The sequence below is a fragment of the Arvicanthis niloticus genome, chromosome 21 (assembly GCF_011762505.2).
Source record: "Arvicanthis niloticus isolate mArvNil1 chromosome 21, mArvNil1.pat.X, whole genome shotgun sequence".
In the NCBI taxonomy this organism is placed as follows: Eukaryota; Metazoa; Chordata; class Mammalia; order Rodentia; family Muridae; genus Arvicanthis; species Arvicanthis niloticus.
Genome location: NC_047678.1, coordinates 37,042,545 through 37,060,852, shown reverse-complemented (window position 1 = coordinate 37,060,852; position 18,308 = coordinate 37,042,545). Strand labels below are relative to the sequence as shown.

Genomic DNA, 18,308 nt, shown 5'->3' with positions numbered 1-18,308 from the left:
TGTTTGGGAACATCATGAGCTTTGAGTGTGACAACTCTGAAACCTCCATTCTTCTCTGAGGAGGATAGAGTAATAATCCCTTGCAAATGTTATGGACTGAGGAGGGTCTTCAGGGGCATTTTTCTTCATAATTTTAGGCTAAGGATATAGGCTGTAGAGTTTGAGTCACATGTTCCATGACTTCTGAGCTGAGAGATGACTCTGGGCAAGGTCTCTAAGTGGGTCAAAACCATGTTTCAATCCCACAGCATCTTGAGAGCTAATGGTGCATGTTCACAACTAGAGAGAGCACAGGAGATGCAAGGTGATGGCCAGTGCCTGGCCAGCCACACTAACACAAACTACAACTGTGTTGTAGTATTGTGATGCCATTGCATAGCTCAGGTCTGCTGAGAGCCAGCTCTGCTCTGCTCTGCACACACACACACACACACACACACACACACACACACACACACACAGACACACACACTCTCTCTAAATGCATGTAAAATAGTGTTTACTTTCTGCCAGTATAATGCTGTTGTATTTTTTACATGTGATACAAAGTATATTAAAAACTAGAAATTAATATATTTTATGTTTGTCCCACATTGTACTAAGGTTCTAGTAACATTGCACTCCAAATCATAGATCATTACTTAACACTGAGATATTAGATGTTTGTATGAATCTTGGACAATTCCTTTTCTTTGAAGGTCATATAATCTTATAAGTCACAGGCTGGCAGAGGGAAATAGGACTGAGAGGGAACATTTTTAAAGAAAGAAAAATAAAGCCAAACCATTGCTACAAACCATGGAAAAGACAGAGGATCGCTGAGAGATGACAAATTGTCTAGCTCATATTTTTAAAGAGAAAAGAGATGGATAATTAACTTACCTATTTTATATTTAATGAACATGTAGAATTAATATCCAAAGTCCTCCTGGGTTGAGTGAGATGCCTCAGCAGGCAAAGTTGCTTTCCTGCATGTCCAGTGACCTGAATTGGAGCCTCAGGATCCATAGGAGGAATAGAAGCAGGAAGATCAGATGTTCAAGGTCATCCTTGGCTATATAGCTAGTAGAAGGCAATTTGAACTGAGGATCTAGCTCAGAGAAAGAGTAATAATAGTAACACTTGAGGCTGGAGAGATAGCTCAAGAGTGAAAAGCATAGTTCCCAGCACCCGTGTCATGTGGCTCACAATTCCCTGTAACTCCAGTTCACCAGACATCCTCTTCTGGCCTCCATAGGCATCTGCATTCATGTGCACATATTTACTCACACATAGACATACACGTATACACGTGAATAAATAAAATAAATAAAAATGTTTAAAATACCAACAAAAAATATCTTTAGCTAGAAGTACACATAAAGCAAGAGTAACTATTATAAATGAAAATCTTTTGAGCAGACACTAGGAGAACCCAACCCTCTATTTTCAAGCCCTTAGGATCTCTGGTTCAAGCTTCAGCAAGCTCTGTGTTTTTGATGATTTAAAACATAACTAGGGAATGACTCCGCTTGGTGCTGTTTTGTGATGTTGCTGTTGAGCATGAACTAGCATGTTGGTTAAGGGTTTTGCTCTTCCCACTAACTTAGAACGTAAGTTTCTTGGATACAACAAATTATGGCACAACGTGTAGACATACTGCCTTTATTTGGATGCTATTTTACAATGAATTACCCATCCTCACGGATTTGAAGAAAATGGTTGATGTGCAGTAGTTACCCCAGAAGTCCTAGTACAGCTCTGATTCTACTCCATCCATTTGGTGAAGCTCAGAGGGACAAGTTAGCTTAAAATTAAAGACCAGCAAACACCTGACCCAATGACCAAATTAACATACCTTAGAAAAAATTGTTAATCTAATAATCATTCCTATTATTTACAATATTCTCATCTGCATATGAGGAGAAAGCCACTGATTCATCCCATTGGGAACCAAAACAAGCCACACTGATAAAATATTGATTTTTCAACAGCACACAGATGGCCTGCATGTCACCAACCTGAAGAGAGAGAAAGAGGCTTATACATGGAGACAGAATGGTTTTTTTTTTTTTTTGGAGGGGGAGGTTCTTAAACACATTAGGCTGTCATGAATGGCTACCAGTGGGATTCTATGGTGTCTGCTTTGAGACATCATCAGTATTGAAGAACACAAGACAAGGCTCAACACTGAGCATCTCCCTGCCCTCAGCTGGGTGTGCTCTAGATGCTACCAGGACTCCTGATGCTCTGGTCAGCCTCTTGGTGCCACCCTTCTTTTAGAACGTGAGAAGAGTCTAACATGAGTCCAGGAAGACAGCATTTGTGTTATGAACTAGGTGATCTTTGTTGACGCTGACAAAATTGAATCTTAAAAAAAAAGACTGTATATTCAGAAAAGAGACTGCCCTGCAACCTTGAATACTGTTGTCATGAGACTCTAGACACAAACACACTCTCGGGAGAAACTGGATCACGGTTCCAGTGAAATCATACCCGAGAGAGTCTGCGGGAAAACGAAGTAATAATGTCTAGACTTGGGATATCTTAGACCATTTTTACAGATGTAGAGGTGCTGTCTAAATCATTTAGCACTAACTCCTTCACATCTAACACAAAGTATCTAGCACACGCTAGTCTGGTAGAAAAGAATTAAGCTCTGTCTCCCAATAGTCTTCTTTGTCTGCTGAGAGTCTTCTTAACCTGTAAGCAAGTCTTCCCAGGAGACCTGGGAAGCAGCAGCTAGCTGTGAACTCATACGTCTTCTTTGGTGAGTCGGGCCTGCTGGTTGGCCCTCCAGATGGGGCTTTGCCTACGGCAAAGCCTGCATTGGAAACTGAGGAAGTAGGCTGAAGAGAAAGCCCCTCTCATTTTAGAAGCCACAATAACTTGGCTTCTGAACACTAATATGTTTTGATTTGATCAAATACCTTTTCCTGAAGCTTCTGAGCCCAACGTTAATATGCAATGATGAAAGATAACAATTAAGAATTATAAGCCCCTATACTATAGTAATTTTGCTTCAAATGTAATTGATGTGTCCAGTCCTCTACCTAGCCCATCTTGTCAAGGAAAAATAAACTATATATATATATACATATATATATATATATATATATACACATATATGTATATACATATATATACATATATGTGTATATATACATATATGTGTATATGTATATGTGTATATACATATATATACACATATATGTATATATATATGTGTGTATGTGTGTGTGTATGTGTGTGTGTATGTGTGTGTCTGTGTGTGTTTGTGTGTGTGTATGTGTGTGTGTGTGTGTGTGTGTGTGTGCTGGGAGAAAGGTTAGGTGTCCACAGCCTGGATGTGGCTTGAGATCAGGAATATTACAGCAAACATTTCCAGGAAGAAAGGCTGAGGGATGAACTCCATGTCCCCGCCCCTGCCCCCCCCCCCGACTGAATCAAGCAAGGAAGCCATAACAGCCATCAGTCAACTGAGCTATTCGTGGAATCGCTGGCATGTCCACGTGATCCCAGGTTGTCACAGGCCTCAAGATCACCCCCATCAATGGCTAAGCACATGTAGCTTCTAGGCAGGATCAACTAAACCCAGAAGATCCTAGAAGAATCTGGATCAATCTCCCAGCCACCTTTGCTCTGTAAGCTCCTCAGGCTCGCCCAGTGCAGCCCCAGAATTCTCTATTTTTCATGGTTGGGCACCATGTCACAGTGGTTTTGACAGTATGTTTGCTGCACCATTGACTGTAAAACACCATTGGTTAAAGATGAACCATTAGATTATTTTAAATGCCACTAAAAAGAGAGAAGTGACTTGACACACTATGAAATGCTGGCAGTTATTAGGGGAATCCTAATTTCACAGATATTAAGATGTGAGAAAACCAAAATGGTGTCTTAGAATCCGTGAAATTCCGACATTTAGATTGAGATTAAAAAAAGCAAACTCCCTGTGCAGGCTATTTCGTTCATTGCTGTGACTAAATTCGTACCAAAAAGTAACTTAGAGGAAGAAGTATTTATTTTAAATCACAATTGAAAACAGTACAAGTCAGGTACTGGAGAGACAGCTTCACAGTTAAGAGCATTGGCTGCTCTTGCAGAGGACCTGGGTTCCATCTACCTACATGATGACAAATAATTGTCTGGAACTCCAGTTCTGACCTCTGTGTGCACATGGAACAAGCAAAACACTCATATGTATATGTGTATATGTTTGTGTATATGTATGTGTATATGTGTATGTGTATATGTATGTGTATATGTGTATGTGTATATGTATGTGTATATGTATGTGTATATGTGTATGTGTATATGTATGTGTATATATATGTGTATATGTGTATGTGTATATGTTTGTGTATATGTATGTGTATATGTATGTGTATGTGTATATGCATGTGTATATGTATGTGTATATGTGTATGTGTATATGTATGTGTATATGTATGTGTATATGTGTATGTGTATGTGTATGTGTATGTGTATATGCATGTGTATATGTATGTTCGCTTTTCCTGTTTCTCATTTAACCACTGAGTTCTTCCTGGAAAGGCTTAGACATTATCAGCTTTCCAACCTGTGATCTCTTTGTTTTATCTTGTCCTTCTCTGTTGCTATAAAAAGCAGACATCCTCTGGCAAGAATGTTTTTTAGAAGACGCCAAGAAGCAGAAATTCCGGAATGACGCCACGCCTAAACAACAGCTTTATAGCACCTCTTGGTTTGATTCTATCAGACATTAAGAGCTCACTTCTCTTGGCTCTCTGGCTGCATTTGCTACTCTGGAGGTGATAAATCTGAACTGTTGCTTTCACCTGATTTCTGACAGCCCTCTTGAAGCAATCCATGTGACACTCGGCAGCTGGTCCTTCAGCACAGGAGGGCTTGCTGGTCTCCCTCTTTCCTCCAGAGCCAAAGCCACAATTCACCTCAGGCAGGCTGTTGGCTTCTGTCCGGTGCTGAAAGTCTCCACTCCTGGTGATCACCTCTATACCCTTACCCGTGTCTACCATTAGCCAAGGGTTTTTTTTTTAAACAGGTTCAGCTGAGAGCTGAGACCACTTCAGATTTCTTAGAAGGAAGTTTTGCTAATAAAATCAGGACCCTGAGGAATACACTTAAATTTCACTTGAAAATTGAGCTTCTGTGAGGTGCAAATCCAGAAATCCCTCAAAGTCTCTGATTTGCTCCCTGGTTTCTTGAACGTCTATTTATCTAATCCACAACACTAAATTTTCTAAAGGGGTATATGTAGGACACATCTCCTAAGTGTTTTTAAATCTGGTCACAGAAACCCAGCAGTGTTAAGGACTGCCTCTCGAATGATGCCTCTGGTTAGGCACACCCGCCATGTGTCAAGAAAGAGGAAAGAAAACTATCCTGCCAGCCATCTTCTTGGCTTTGTGAAAGTCATGGAGTCTCTATCTGCGTGTAAGAATGCGTGTTTCAGACCAGGGCTTCACTCATGCCTACTCCTAATGCATATGCTATGGGCACTGCCTGTAATCATAACCTGTTGATATATTTCACTAGATTGCTTAGATATGACTAGCTAATATCCAGCTCTTAGCTCATTCTTCTTGCCTGTTTCAGAGAAGCTCTCATTTTATTAGAAATAAAGTTACCTTCATTTCTGGCCTGGTAGTATCTGAGGCAGAAGAATCACAAGTTCTGGGCCAGCCTGAACCGCATAGCAAAATTTTCCAAAACAACAATATTTTTGTCCAATAAAGAGTTTGATTTTTCTAAAATATTTACCACTCATCAATTTTTCCCCAGGAGGCCTGGAAATGCCCCCATTATGCCTAAAATATTAAAGCAAAGCTTAGCTGTTGTTAAGAGATATAAGTGCCAGGTTTTGTTTAAAGTAAATTATTTATGCCATTGGCGTACAAACAACATCGACTGGAAACATAGACAACTCTTGTGAATGCAACAAGCCCTTTTGAAAGTCAACAACAGGATTAACTGTCACTGTCTCACACATCTGGTGTGACAGTTTATTTTGTTCTAAGATATTTTATGGTTTTTTTTCCCCGTGACTCTGGAGTTTGTCAACATGCCATCATATTTGGTGATTACACAATAGTAATTTCATGCCTCTGGATTTGTCTAAAGGGGGCTAGACAGGGCAGCAAAATCAATTTCTTCCTCATCTTTGTGGGAAGAGACAAAGGGAAATTGAATGTAGAATCTGCATTGAAGGCGTATTAGCATTGTAACTCAGTGATCTGTCACGCTCATAGTGAGCCCCAGGTGCAGTCAAGCACTGTGTCTGGAAGGTGATGCCCAGCCAACTCTTTGGCTAAAAAAAACCAAAATCCCTTTATTTAACCCTTGCCTTCCTTTGTTACCTATCCTGTTTCAGCTGTGTGTGACCCAGGGACTGTCTCTTGCAGCCTGAAGTACTCAGAGGCAAAATCCTGAAGTAGGTGATGCCTCTTTTGTCCCAGGCACCCCTCCGTGCAAAAGCTAACTACTCCAGGTGTACTCTTCTGTTTCCCATGGAGCAGGGAAAAGGAAATTGTTAGTCACTTTAACTAATGTTCTAATGTGTGTCTGTCTCCCAGGACATGCCTCCTACCTCACTGGCACTTGAGGTGCTTGGTGACTTCCTCAATAGAGACACCCCAGGCACCTCTGCTGACTTGTAACAGATACCTCGGTTTACTTGCAAATCTCACTCCTCCCGCCCCCAATCACTCCATTCCTGACCATCCCAGGCACTGTGCTGTAGTTCCTCATTGCAATCCAAATAACAACATGAAAAGTATTGTCTGTTAACATGAGAAATGCAATCTAGAAGGCCCACGGGGCATGAGATCCTTCCTTTCCATTACCTGTTAGCTCTAAAGAATTGATGGGGAGCCTGGACTAAACCATGCAGACAAGTGAAAAACTCAAATACAAATGCATTTCTTTAATATTTTTTATGTTTTTCTTCTTGTACCTGGATAAGTCCAGGAAGCTCATTCACTTATATGTCCTATTTCTTTATTTTAAAGTAATTCTGAAGTCATGGCACGTTATAAACGCTTTTCAGGAGTTCCTGTATAGACCCCGTTTTCCCAGTGGTTACAAATTATGTAATTATGTCAGGCTATCAGAGAGAGAAAATCCACATTGTTAGGATTCAGTTAGTAATTTTAAAATAAAAGCTAAAGTATCACTCTAAAGATAACCTGAGCTGCTCTAAATTTCTTTCTACATAATGTTTCTGGTTACAAGTGCTAACCACACAGATGGTGCTGGGACACCCAACGTTATCTGTCTACACAGCACAGGGAAGACTCTCTACACCAGTAGAAATGGTACCCAGGCTTTACTGAAGCTTCAAGTCATAACAGAAGAGCACCAGAGATCCCCCATCAGAAGGCATGGGTATAAGGTCTCAGATTTCAGGGTTCAAGAGAGACACTGAGAAGGACTGTCTTTTTGACTTAGGGACTTACTGGGAGAGTTACTATGACATAGATAGATGTCTATGTCATTAGATGACATGATGAGGTTTGGAGTCAGTTGGGAGTATGGTCCTCTCTTACAGGTTTTGGGGCAGAGAGCTCTACCACATAATTGATGGGTAGCCCAAGTTATGTTGTCTCTGATTTCCATGTAGCAGGGTAAGTGAAGAGATTTTGGCTCTTTCGTTAATGAGTGTCTATCATACAGGATGTAACTCCCTGTGCCTCCTAATAGCTTAGAGTGCTTGGCAAACGTCCTTTGGGAAAGAAGAATTACAGATTTACAGTCACAGGACAGTGCCTTCCATTTCTTTTACAGTAAGTAGTCAAGGGTCCAGAGAAAAAGAGGCCTGGGTAACTCTTAGTCAAAGGATAACAATAGATATGTGACCTTGACATGGCCACTGACCTCACCAATCTTCATTGTCTTCATTGATGGGACAGAGAGAGATTGCTTCTGCCTACTTCACAGAGTCATCATAAGAATCAAAGTCGGTGGCAGATGAAGGGACCAAGAAGCCTGGCTATTGAGTGCCACAGTGAAGTTTATTTGCGTTCCTGAAACTACCGCCTATTATAAACATGTAGTTTTTTTCATTTGTTTGATTTTATGTTTTAAAAGTACCCTCCTACTGAAAAACAGAATAAGGCTTGACTTCATTAGCCACATGGGCCAGAATGTTCCACGCTATGTAGACAATCTCCCTAATTTCCTATTCTTATTAGCAGTGGCAATATATAAGACAAACTTTTTATAACTCATTACTTACATACCTCTGAAGCATAAAATCTTTTAAAATAAATACTTCTTGGTATCCTTTCTCCCAGGTTGGATGCATCTTGAGGACCTGATGCTTTAATCTGGGCTACAGGCTCCTTCCTGTATTCATAGCATAGGATATATAGCGGCTACTGTCACTGCTAAGAGAGCTACAGCCAACCACATTAGCCAGTGAAGGTTTATGAAGTATAGGTAGAAATCACCCAAGCTCTATAATCCCTTGGTCTATTTGAATAATATTATATAAACTCCCATCTCAGACTGGTGAATTCTGCTTTGTGAGTAGTGAGACTTGTCCCATTGGGACAAGAAGGGTAAAGAAACATGTAGAAGGGAGGGAAACCCTTAAATCAAGAAAACAAAGTTTTTGAACTGAATGCTTTTGGCACTATAATAAAAATGTTGAGATATCTTTTTTTCCCTTGTTCTCCTCTTCCATACAGGCTGGCATGGCTCTGACCTATGACCCCACAGCTGCCCTACAGAATGGGTAAGTAGACCTAATTTTCTCAGTTTTTATTTTTTCTGAGTAGTCTACGACCTCTAAATCCCCACCAAAGAAAATGGCCATATATATATAGTTTTCTTTTGGTCCCTTGGCAAGACAATTCCCACCATGGGTCCCTTTTCCTCAGAAGTTCCCACCATTCTAAGCCTTTCTCTTAGCTCATCTCTTCTAGTCCTCTGGTATCTCAAAACTGGTATGCAGGGAAGACCAGGTATGGAGGGAGCATCAGCATTGCTTGAGATAGCTATCCATGTCTTTAGGACTTGGTCGACCAGTTGTCTCCATTGAGGTCAACTTGGAATGATGCCTAGGATTTGGCCAGGCACATCTCTGCAATGGAGTTAGGTTATGGTCAGACTAATTCAGCTAATTGTATCTTTGCTCTTCCTTTTAATCTGTCTGGAAACATGTAGCCTCTTATTTAGCTTCAGATCCTGTCTCCAAACACCAAGTCTGTTAAGTCACCTACTACTGTGGCCTCTCTAAAACTGTTCTGTAATTGGATTACTTTTCTATCTCTCTACTTCCCTTTGCTTGGCTTTGGGTAACTTGGGAAATGGATAGAAGATAATTAATTTATAGTTAATCGTACATCAGTACTTTAAGTACAGTTGTGATCCTTGATGTTTAGATCAATAACTATTTTGCTGGGCCACATAGGAGTGAAATTGAGACGTTATACTGGCTTATTCATAAACCGTTAAAAATATAGCTTCAAAATTATTGGTGTCATCTGCACAACATCATGGCCATTATCCCAAGATGGTATTAGTACTAACTTTAAAATAGTGTGTTCTCTCCGACTTTCCCTCCAGCTCAGTTGTTCACAAAGCTATTGTAGAGTGCGTTGACTCCAGAACACATCCCAGAGTTTATACCTGAACAGCAGACATGGTTTACTTCAAGTCCTGTGCTGGGCCACTTGGGTGATGGCAAATGTTCCCATTTATCAAGTCATAAATCAGTAGGTCTGCCAGAGGTGTAAAAGATAATCAAATACCATATTTTACTCTTAGGAGAGCCTGACATCTCCTTGTGTCCATCTGGGTCAGTAAGAAAGACAGTACTGCCAGGCATGGTGACACACACCTTTAATTCCAGTACTTGGGAGGAAAAGCCAGGCAAATCTCTGGGTTCAAGGTCCAGTTTGGTCTACAGAGTGACTTTCAGGACATCTAGGGCTACAGGGAGAAACCCTTACTAGGAAAACAAGAAAGAAAGAAAGAAAGAAAGAAAGAAAGAAAGAAAGAAAGAAAGAAAGAAAGAAAGAAAGAAAGATGGAGGGAGGGAGTGAGAGAGAGACACAGAGAAACACACAGAGAGAGGACACACTGTGGGTACTATGGGATTGGGCATGGCATTTGGGGGGTGATGACTTAGCTCATTAAAACATCATCATCCCTGGGCATCAGGGAGATGTTTTCTGAGAACATGAGCTTCCTAAACAGACGGGTCTGTAGAGTTGGATACCAACCATTTACAAGAGTAGAAGTTTCTCCTGGGGGAACTGTGCAGGTACAGAACGTTATGCTGGAGCTAATTTGAAAGTTTAAAATTTGCCTCTTTATCATGGTATGGCATAAATAATGAAGAAGTCCTTGAAGCAGGAAGATCTTAGAAATGAGGGAAAACACTGAAGAGAGATTGAAATAGCCTAAGGTTTGGGAGAGAGCTCTGTCAATAAATGCTTGCCTTGTTAGCATATGGACCTGAACCTACAGTGAGGAAATGCTGGGCAGAGTGGCTTGGAACTGTAACCCCAGCGCTGGGGAAGTAGATTCAGAGAGATCGATGGGGCCAAGTGTCCAACTAGCCTACATGGCATCTTCCAGACCAGTGAGAGACCCTGATGTAAAAACCAAGGTGGACAGTGTCCTGAGGAATTACAGTTGAGGTTTACCTTTGACCCTCACATGCTTGCAAGCCAACATGCTTACAAGTATGCATCAGCATTCATAGCTCTCTCTCTCTCTCTCTCTCTCTCTCTCTCTCTCACACACACACACACACAGAGAGAGAGAGAGAGAGAGACAGAGACAGAGACAGAGACAGAGACAGAGACAGACACATACACAGAGAGAGAGAGAGAAAGAGAGAGAGAGAGAGAGAGAAAGAATATTAAAATGATCTAGTTATAAGACCACGAGAGTTTGTTCTGGGAGGCTTGATGTAAAAATGAAAGAGGGACCAGGGGAGTGAACTGTAGCAAGAGACTGTCCATCTAGCAAGGTCCCCCACTGAGAACTGTAACACAGTGAAGAGCCAGGCCCTGCTTCTGCTGCTCTTAATTGTACTGATAGAAACTGAGATGAGAACCTTGCCATGAGCCCAGAACCTTCTCTGGATCCCTGCTCTTCCATGAACTTTTCCACAGGCTTTTAGTCTTTCCTCAGAGTTTTGGTTTGGTTTTTTTTTTTTTCACACTGTCTGTCCCTTTCTTCTAATGAGCTTCAGCTATCTTTCATTCTTCTGAGTCTCAAACTGTTTTATTCTGTATCCAAAGCCATGTCCAGCCATGGGCTCCATCATTTGTGTTTCCAGCTGCCCCTTAGATATTAGCACCAGCTATCATCCCATTTCCTAACGAGGCAGACTTTGCATGTGTTTCTCGTGTCTTGAGTTAATGGGATTTATGGGGCCAGGAGAAGGAAGGCTCATAGGGCAAAGCACTCTATGCTCAAGTCTGACAGCCTGAGATGGTGGAGCTGATTTCAATCCCTGGAAAATAGATGGATAGATGGATGGATGGATGGATAGATAGATAGATAGATAGATAGATAGATGGATGGATGGATGGATGGATAGATAGATAGATAGATAGATAGATAGATAGATAGATAGACAGACAGACAGACAGACAGACAGACAGACAGACAGATAGAATACTGAGACCCATGTATAAAGCTAGATGAAGTAGCATACTTCTGTAATCTCAGCACTTCTACAGTGAGATGGGAGTTGCCATGGGAGAATACACTCAAAGCCTGTGGTAAGGTAGCCTGGAGTGTGCAGTGCTACAGCAGACACAAGAACAAAGACCCTGTGTCAACAAGGTGAAAGGGAGAAGCAACTCCTGACAGTAGTCAGTAGTTCTCTCTCTCTCTCTCTCTCTCTCTCTCTCTCTCTCTCTCTCTCACTCACACACACACACACACACAGAGTCACTCACACATGCACACACAACTACACACACTCAGTCACACAATACATGCATATACATGCAAATACACACATACACACATATACATGCATGCAAACACAATTGCACACTCACACATATGTAAACACACATGTGCATTCATAAACACATGAACATGGACACATATACATGAACACTCACATACACTCACACCTACATGTATGTATACATACACACACAAACACTCACATACACACCAGAATGTATTAGCCTGTCATCCATTGAAGTGTTCTTTACAAGAAGAAAGGAATTTTATATGCTGCCATGGAATTGAAAGAAATACAAAGATTATAGCAAAATACTCTTGTTCTTACTTTAAATGCTTTTTTTGTCTTTGGTTTTATTGGCTTCTATGTTTAACTCCCTACTTGGAAGTCACTGGTAGAAGAGCCATTTTTATAAGCATAATGTGAGAATGTCTTCAAACATCTTCTCAGTAAAGTGCCCCTTAGGTCAATATCAGCTCCTCTGAGGGGCACAGAACCTGTTAGATCACCTGCTCATCTGTCTAGAGAATCTGTAAATGTCCAGAATTGAGGCATGTTACATGAGGTGGAAACAACCTAACCAAGAGAAGTATTCACTACGAAAGGGAAGAAGCCATTTCTACAACATGGCTACATCACAGGCTGGATCCAAAGACAGAGATTCAAGTTGCTCCACTCCCCTTAGAGACACCGAATACTACTTAATGCTCAGCTAGCAGAATTCAACAGCAATCCTCTCTGTTTTGATTTAAAGGATCTTCCTATGGATAAAATCATTTGGTCCTATACTTGAGAAGGAAACTTTCACTTCATCTTGGCTCTAATAATTGTATAGTCATGATTCTAATAGGAGATAAAATAAAACACTGTTGCAGGAGACACATAAGTACTAAATATAAGCTTATGTTCAATGTTTAAAACACTTATTTTATTTTTAAGTGTGTGTGTGTGTGTGTGTGTGTGTGTGTGTGTGTGTGTGTGAATGTGTATGTCTGTATGCTCACATGAATGTGGTGCCCACTGAGTCCAAAAGAAAGGATTGATCCTCAGAAGCTGGAGTTGCAAGAGCTGGAGGGCACTGGAGGTGGGTGCTGGGGACTCTCTCAGGACCTCTGCAGGAGCAAGAATCATCTTTAAGTGGCCAGCCATTTCCTCTGCCCAGTATTCACTTGTATATGTACAAAATTCTGAAAGAGTAACACACAAGTGATGGAATTTACTCTCTGGGAAGAGCCCCAGTGCCTCAGGAAAGGAAGGGACTCTACTTTTTACTAGTAACCTAAGTCTATGTATTTTTTTCCAAAGATGAAAATTGACTGCATCAGATCATACAGGTGAAGTTGTGTTCTGAGGAGGGCTTGGGAGCTCTGTGGTGCACCAGCAGGGGCTGCTCTCTTGCCAAGGCCTTCAGAGTGTGTTTGGTGGTCCTCTGGTGTCTAGTACCACACACTAAGACAAAGGTTTTTTTTTTTTTTTTTTTTTTTTTTTTTTTTTTTTTTTTTTAGTATAATATGGGGCTAGGTTTTAGCATTTTTTCTCATTGCTAAGACCAAATTCCGTTTAAAAAAAGCAGTTTAAGGAGAAGGGAGGAGAACTTGTTTTGTCTCACATGATATGACAGTGCAGTCCATTATGTAGAGAAAGCAGCACAGTGTGGGTGATCAGAGAGGTTTTTGACTAGGTGGCTTGAGAGTGCAGGAGCTTGTTCACATCTCCTTGGATCAGGAAGCAAGGAACAGCCTGGAGGTAGAAAAGGAAACATGCTACATACTTCCCGAAAGCCACTTCCTGAATTCAGAATCCTCTTAAAATATGAGCATCAGCTGGAAGGATGAATGTTTAATTCCACGGGCCCAGGGTGGGATAACACTCCACAATCAAACCACAACAGGGATGACGCACAAATCATGAATCACGGCATCTGTGGTTGCTTCCACAAGACATGCACAGGATCAAGTCATTCAACTTTCTACCCTGGAGGAAGGAAGGTCTTATGAAGAAAGCCCACCCCCATCTGAATGAATCCATGTCTGCTGAGGAGGGGGGTCTGTTTCCTTCGAAGATGTTGCCTGTGTGCCACCAGATGGCCCTACAGCAAGCACATACAAGCAGTACTAGTACTTCTCAGTAAGTTGTAGAAATAAAAAGAATAAATAATAAAAAAAAGAAAGAGGACATGAAGTTGGGGGAACTGAAGAAGAGTTGGAACAGGAGAACTGACGGGTGGATACCATCCTCGATATATTACCAAAGAATAAATAAATAATCAAATGAGTAGAGTCCCACAGCCACCACATTAATCCTGCATTGTGAAACAAGAATGGAGACTTTGTACAGGTTATGTGTCAGTGTATCAGCCGATGTAACTCCATCACCATAAGTAAGACTTTGCTGTTGGTAGTCACTGGGATATCCCAATTTCATCTCTCCGAATCCATCCAAGTTACCACCTAAAATTAGTCCAGTGTCACTTTTACCTAAGAGTTGGAGGTAAAAGGGTCAAAGTCATAACTGAGAAGGGAAACCTGAATAATTTTTTTTAACCATAGATCAGTTTAACAAAATAAAATTGCCTTTTCCCCTTCACTGGCTCAGCACAACTCTGTTACAATCCGTTATTACTGTCTCCTGTTGTTTTTATCTTCCCAGCAGTCCTCTGTAAAATCCCATCACTTTCAAATATGACTTGGGGTGAGGTGGGGGGATGAAAAACAAGCCTTTCCACATTCCTGGCACATCTTTCCCATGCCCCTCTCTCTATGATGTTGCATAAAGCCCCTCAGAGGGCCTTATTGAACTACAATATATTCCTGTGAGACACAACAAGGGAATGTCCCCCGTGGTGTCCTTTGCCAGCTGTTTTCTATGGGCATTTGATATTAAGTGATACAGAAACATCACACTTTTGCTCTGAGGAGGAAATAAATGGAAAGCTATGTTGATATTACAGTAATATGTTGTTACTATTATATACAGAAATATGTCATTATTAGAGTAAAAGGGACCAAAAATGTACTAATCTTATCCTGTTGGTTAGCCTGACCAGTTGGTTCCAACTCTAACAATATTGCCCATGGACACGAAACACAAGCTCTTACTGTTTATTTTGGTGTGCAAATGGGATTTTGTATGTTTTCTTTATGGTAAAAACATTTCACCCTGGGGTTATGGATATGTCTGTGTTATTTTTATTGCCAGTGAAATAAGATTTTACTATATTACTGCTGACTGCAAATCCCCCTGAGATGACTTTTCTTTAGGCAAACTGATATCCCATTAGTGACCCTACACTCTGATTTTCCTGGGTTTAGGAAAGATACTTGCCTTTAATGCCAGAAAACTCAGGAACTGCTGTGTTCCTTAAAAGCATACATGTGGGGCTGGGGAAATGGCTTAGTCGGCAGAGCCTGGAGTGCATGAATGAGGTTCTGATCCCCACTGCCCACATAAAGCAGAAGCTATAATGTGAGTTTATAATCCCAGAACTCCTACAGGAAAATGGGTGGACAGGAGAATTTCTGGGGTTCAGAGATGGGCTAGCCTGGTGTAGGCAGCAGGAAATTAGAGACCTTGTCCCAAAAACACAGCGAGAAATGAGAACCAACATCTTTTGACTCTGCCCTCCAATCTTCACAAGAGTCATGTGGTGGGAAACCACCCAAGTGCACACCATACACAAAGATGACTTTCAATGGGCAGCTTATTTTTATAGACTGTATCTGGTTTTCTCTTACTTTTCATCACTTGCTGTTGAGGTCACTTAAAACCTCATCCATATACCCACACCAAGCTTCTTAGTGTCAACCTGACTAGCGTTTCAAGCTGGATGACTTGTGGGTTGTATATTCCCCTATGCATTGCAGAGTAGTCTGTAGCATCTTGGAACTTTCCAGTGGATGTCGGCAGTCTCTGATTGCCTCCAGACATCGTCAGAAAAAGAAAGAACTGCATGGAGCTTAGAACACCCAGTTAGATGTACAATGAAGGCTTTTGTGGGATGGAAATCATGGCCCCAAGTATATACGTATATACATATGTGTGCATCTGTGTCTGTATGTCTGTGTCTGTGTGTATGTGTGAATGTGTGTCTATGTGTGTGTGTGTGTGTTTGTCTGTGAGTATGTAGATCTGTTTGTGTTTCTGTGTCTGTGTGTGTATGTATGTATGTATGTATGTATGTATGTGTCTGTGTGTGCACTTGTGTTTGCGATGTGTTTGAGTTTCTGTGGCTGTGTGACATGAGTTCCTTCCAGAGGACATGAGTTCAGACTCTAGCACCCACATGATGCAAAACCATCTGTAACTCTAGTTACAAGGGATCTGATACCCTCTTCTGGACCCTCAGTCACTACAAGCATGTGGCACACATTGGTACAGGCAAACACACACATAGAATGAACAACAAATTTTAAAAGTTACTAAACATTATAAACAGAGCTCTTAAGAGAACTACTTTTGGTTGAACAGGTCGCCCAGGCATCCGATCCCAGCGCTTTACAGCATGACTTACCAGTCATGATACATGCACTCCTACATTGAAATTACAAAGGCACATATGTGCATGGAGTGCCTCTGTAGCATGTACTTTCTGTACCCTGCTTTAAGCTCCTGGCAGACTGCACTACCAGCCACTGCCCTGGTCCCCTTGGATCTATGAATGAAAGACACACGTTAGCTTATTTTTAATATGTGTTTTAGCTCAATGGCAGGGCACTTAACCTTCACTTCCAGCTCAACACCCCGAAATCTGCCCTCAACTTAGCTACCTGGTTACCTTCTCCTTGCTCAGCACCCTAAACCTGCACTCAGCTTAGTTGTGTTTCCCATCTCCTGCCTGCTATCTTCGGCCCAGCCAGAGAAGTGGCCAATGGCCACTCTACCCAAGACCTCACATGACTGCTGGCTTTCTCTTTCTCCAAAGCATGGTAAATTTCTTTTCCTCCTCCTGCATCTCCTAGCCTGACTGTAGGAACCTGGAACTCCTGCCTTTTTTTTCTCTCCTTCCCCCTCCCCCGAGCCATAGGCTGCTAGCATCTTTATTGATCAATCAAGAACCAATTGAGGAACAGGATCTTTAGTGTTCACCGATAGATTCCCAATCTAAGCATCGGAACCACCCCCTACATGTCTTTAACTTTAATATGATAGCTACAAGTTGGGTTGATTTTCTATTAGATATTCCCCCATTACTTAATACCTCCACTTGAAGCATTTACCTGGATTTATTTAGATAGATGCCAATATGAAAGGGCTGTGATTTGTTTCTATGGTATGTACATGTTTGTGCAGGTATACATGGACAAGTACATGTGTATGTGTGTTCATATGCCTGCATGTGTGAATGTATGTATATGATGTATCTCTATGTGGTATGATACATATGTATACATACTTATATGCATGTGTATATGATGTGTGTGCATGTACATTTATGTTTAGGTCAGAGTTTAGCCTCAGATGTCATTCCCAGGAGATACTCACCATAGTTTTTGAAATAGGCTCTCTCACTGGCCAGACTCTCACCAAGTACGGCTGGCTGGCTGCTCAGTGAGCCCCACCCAGTCACCTTCCTATCTCCACCACCGCAGTACTGGGATTACAAGGGTACATTCACAGCCACACCTGGATTTTCTTAAGTGGGCTCTAGGAATTAAACCCAAGTCTTATGTTTGCCTTTTGCTGACTGAGTTATCTTCTCAATCAGACTTTCTCTGTAAAGTGTGTATGGACACGTGGCAGGGGCTCAAACGTGCTGTGGTTCTTCCTTCAGTGTAAGCCCCAGCTGCCACAATGGCCTCTCCTGCAGTGGCCTAAAAGAACAGCTTTGCAGTTGGATCACAGAATTAGATTAAGATTTGGGACTCTGCCTGCTCTTCTCAGCACATTTTCTGTTCTAGGTGACTCTGAGTTGAATGGCAGTTTCAGAACATGCTGGGAAGCATGAAATGTCACTCTTATTTGATGGATGGGATTAGGACAGATAGAACAGAAGCACATTAAATTTCCCCCCAACAGGTTCCTCCTGTGATTGTCCTTTTACTTGGTGGGTTAATTTATATTTCCATTCGTTCTCTGCATCCCCACCACAGAATTTCTTTGCAAACTCTGTCAATACAATTTTTATTGCTTTCGTTTTTAATATTCCAGCTGGAACATTTTACAAAATAGACTGTCCATGCTAAAATCCAGCATGCAGTTTTTTTTGTCAGTTTGAGATTGAAAGTGGAGTTGTGCAAAGTCACTGTATGGGACATGCGACAGACACTTGGTTGAGAGGCTCTGGGTACCTGGACATGTCCTTATCAGCCCAGGGCAGGTCTCTCTGCCCACTGCCTCATGAACAAAATGTGTCAAAAATCCTATTTAATAATAAAGGATTAATAAAAAG

At 41.4% G+C, this 18,308-nt stretch overlaps 1 protein-coding gene across 11 annotated transcripts in view; it reads left to right on the top strand.

Annotated features, from left to right (window-relative positions):
• The window catches only part of Rbms3 (RNA binding motif single stranded interacting protein 3), a 767,889-nt gene that overhangs the window by 640,069 nt on the left and 109,512 nt on the right, over positions 1–18,308 (top strand). For all 11 annotated transcript variants that reach the window (XM_076917936.1, XM_076917932.1, XM_076917931.1 and 8 more), the window contains exon 8: positions 8,670–8,716. In XM_076917936.1, coding sequence (XP_076774051.1) covers positions 8,670–8,716 — 47 coding nt within the window. The remainder of the gene's footprint in view (positions 1–8,669; positions 8,717–18,308) is intronic.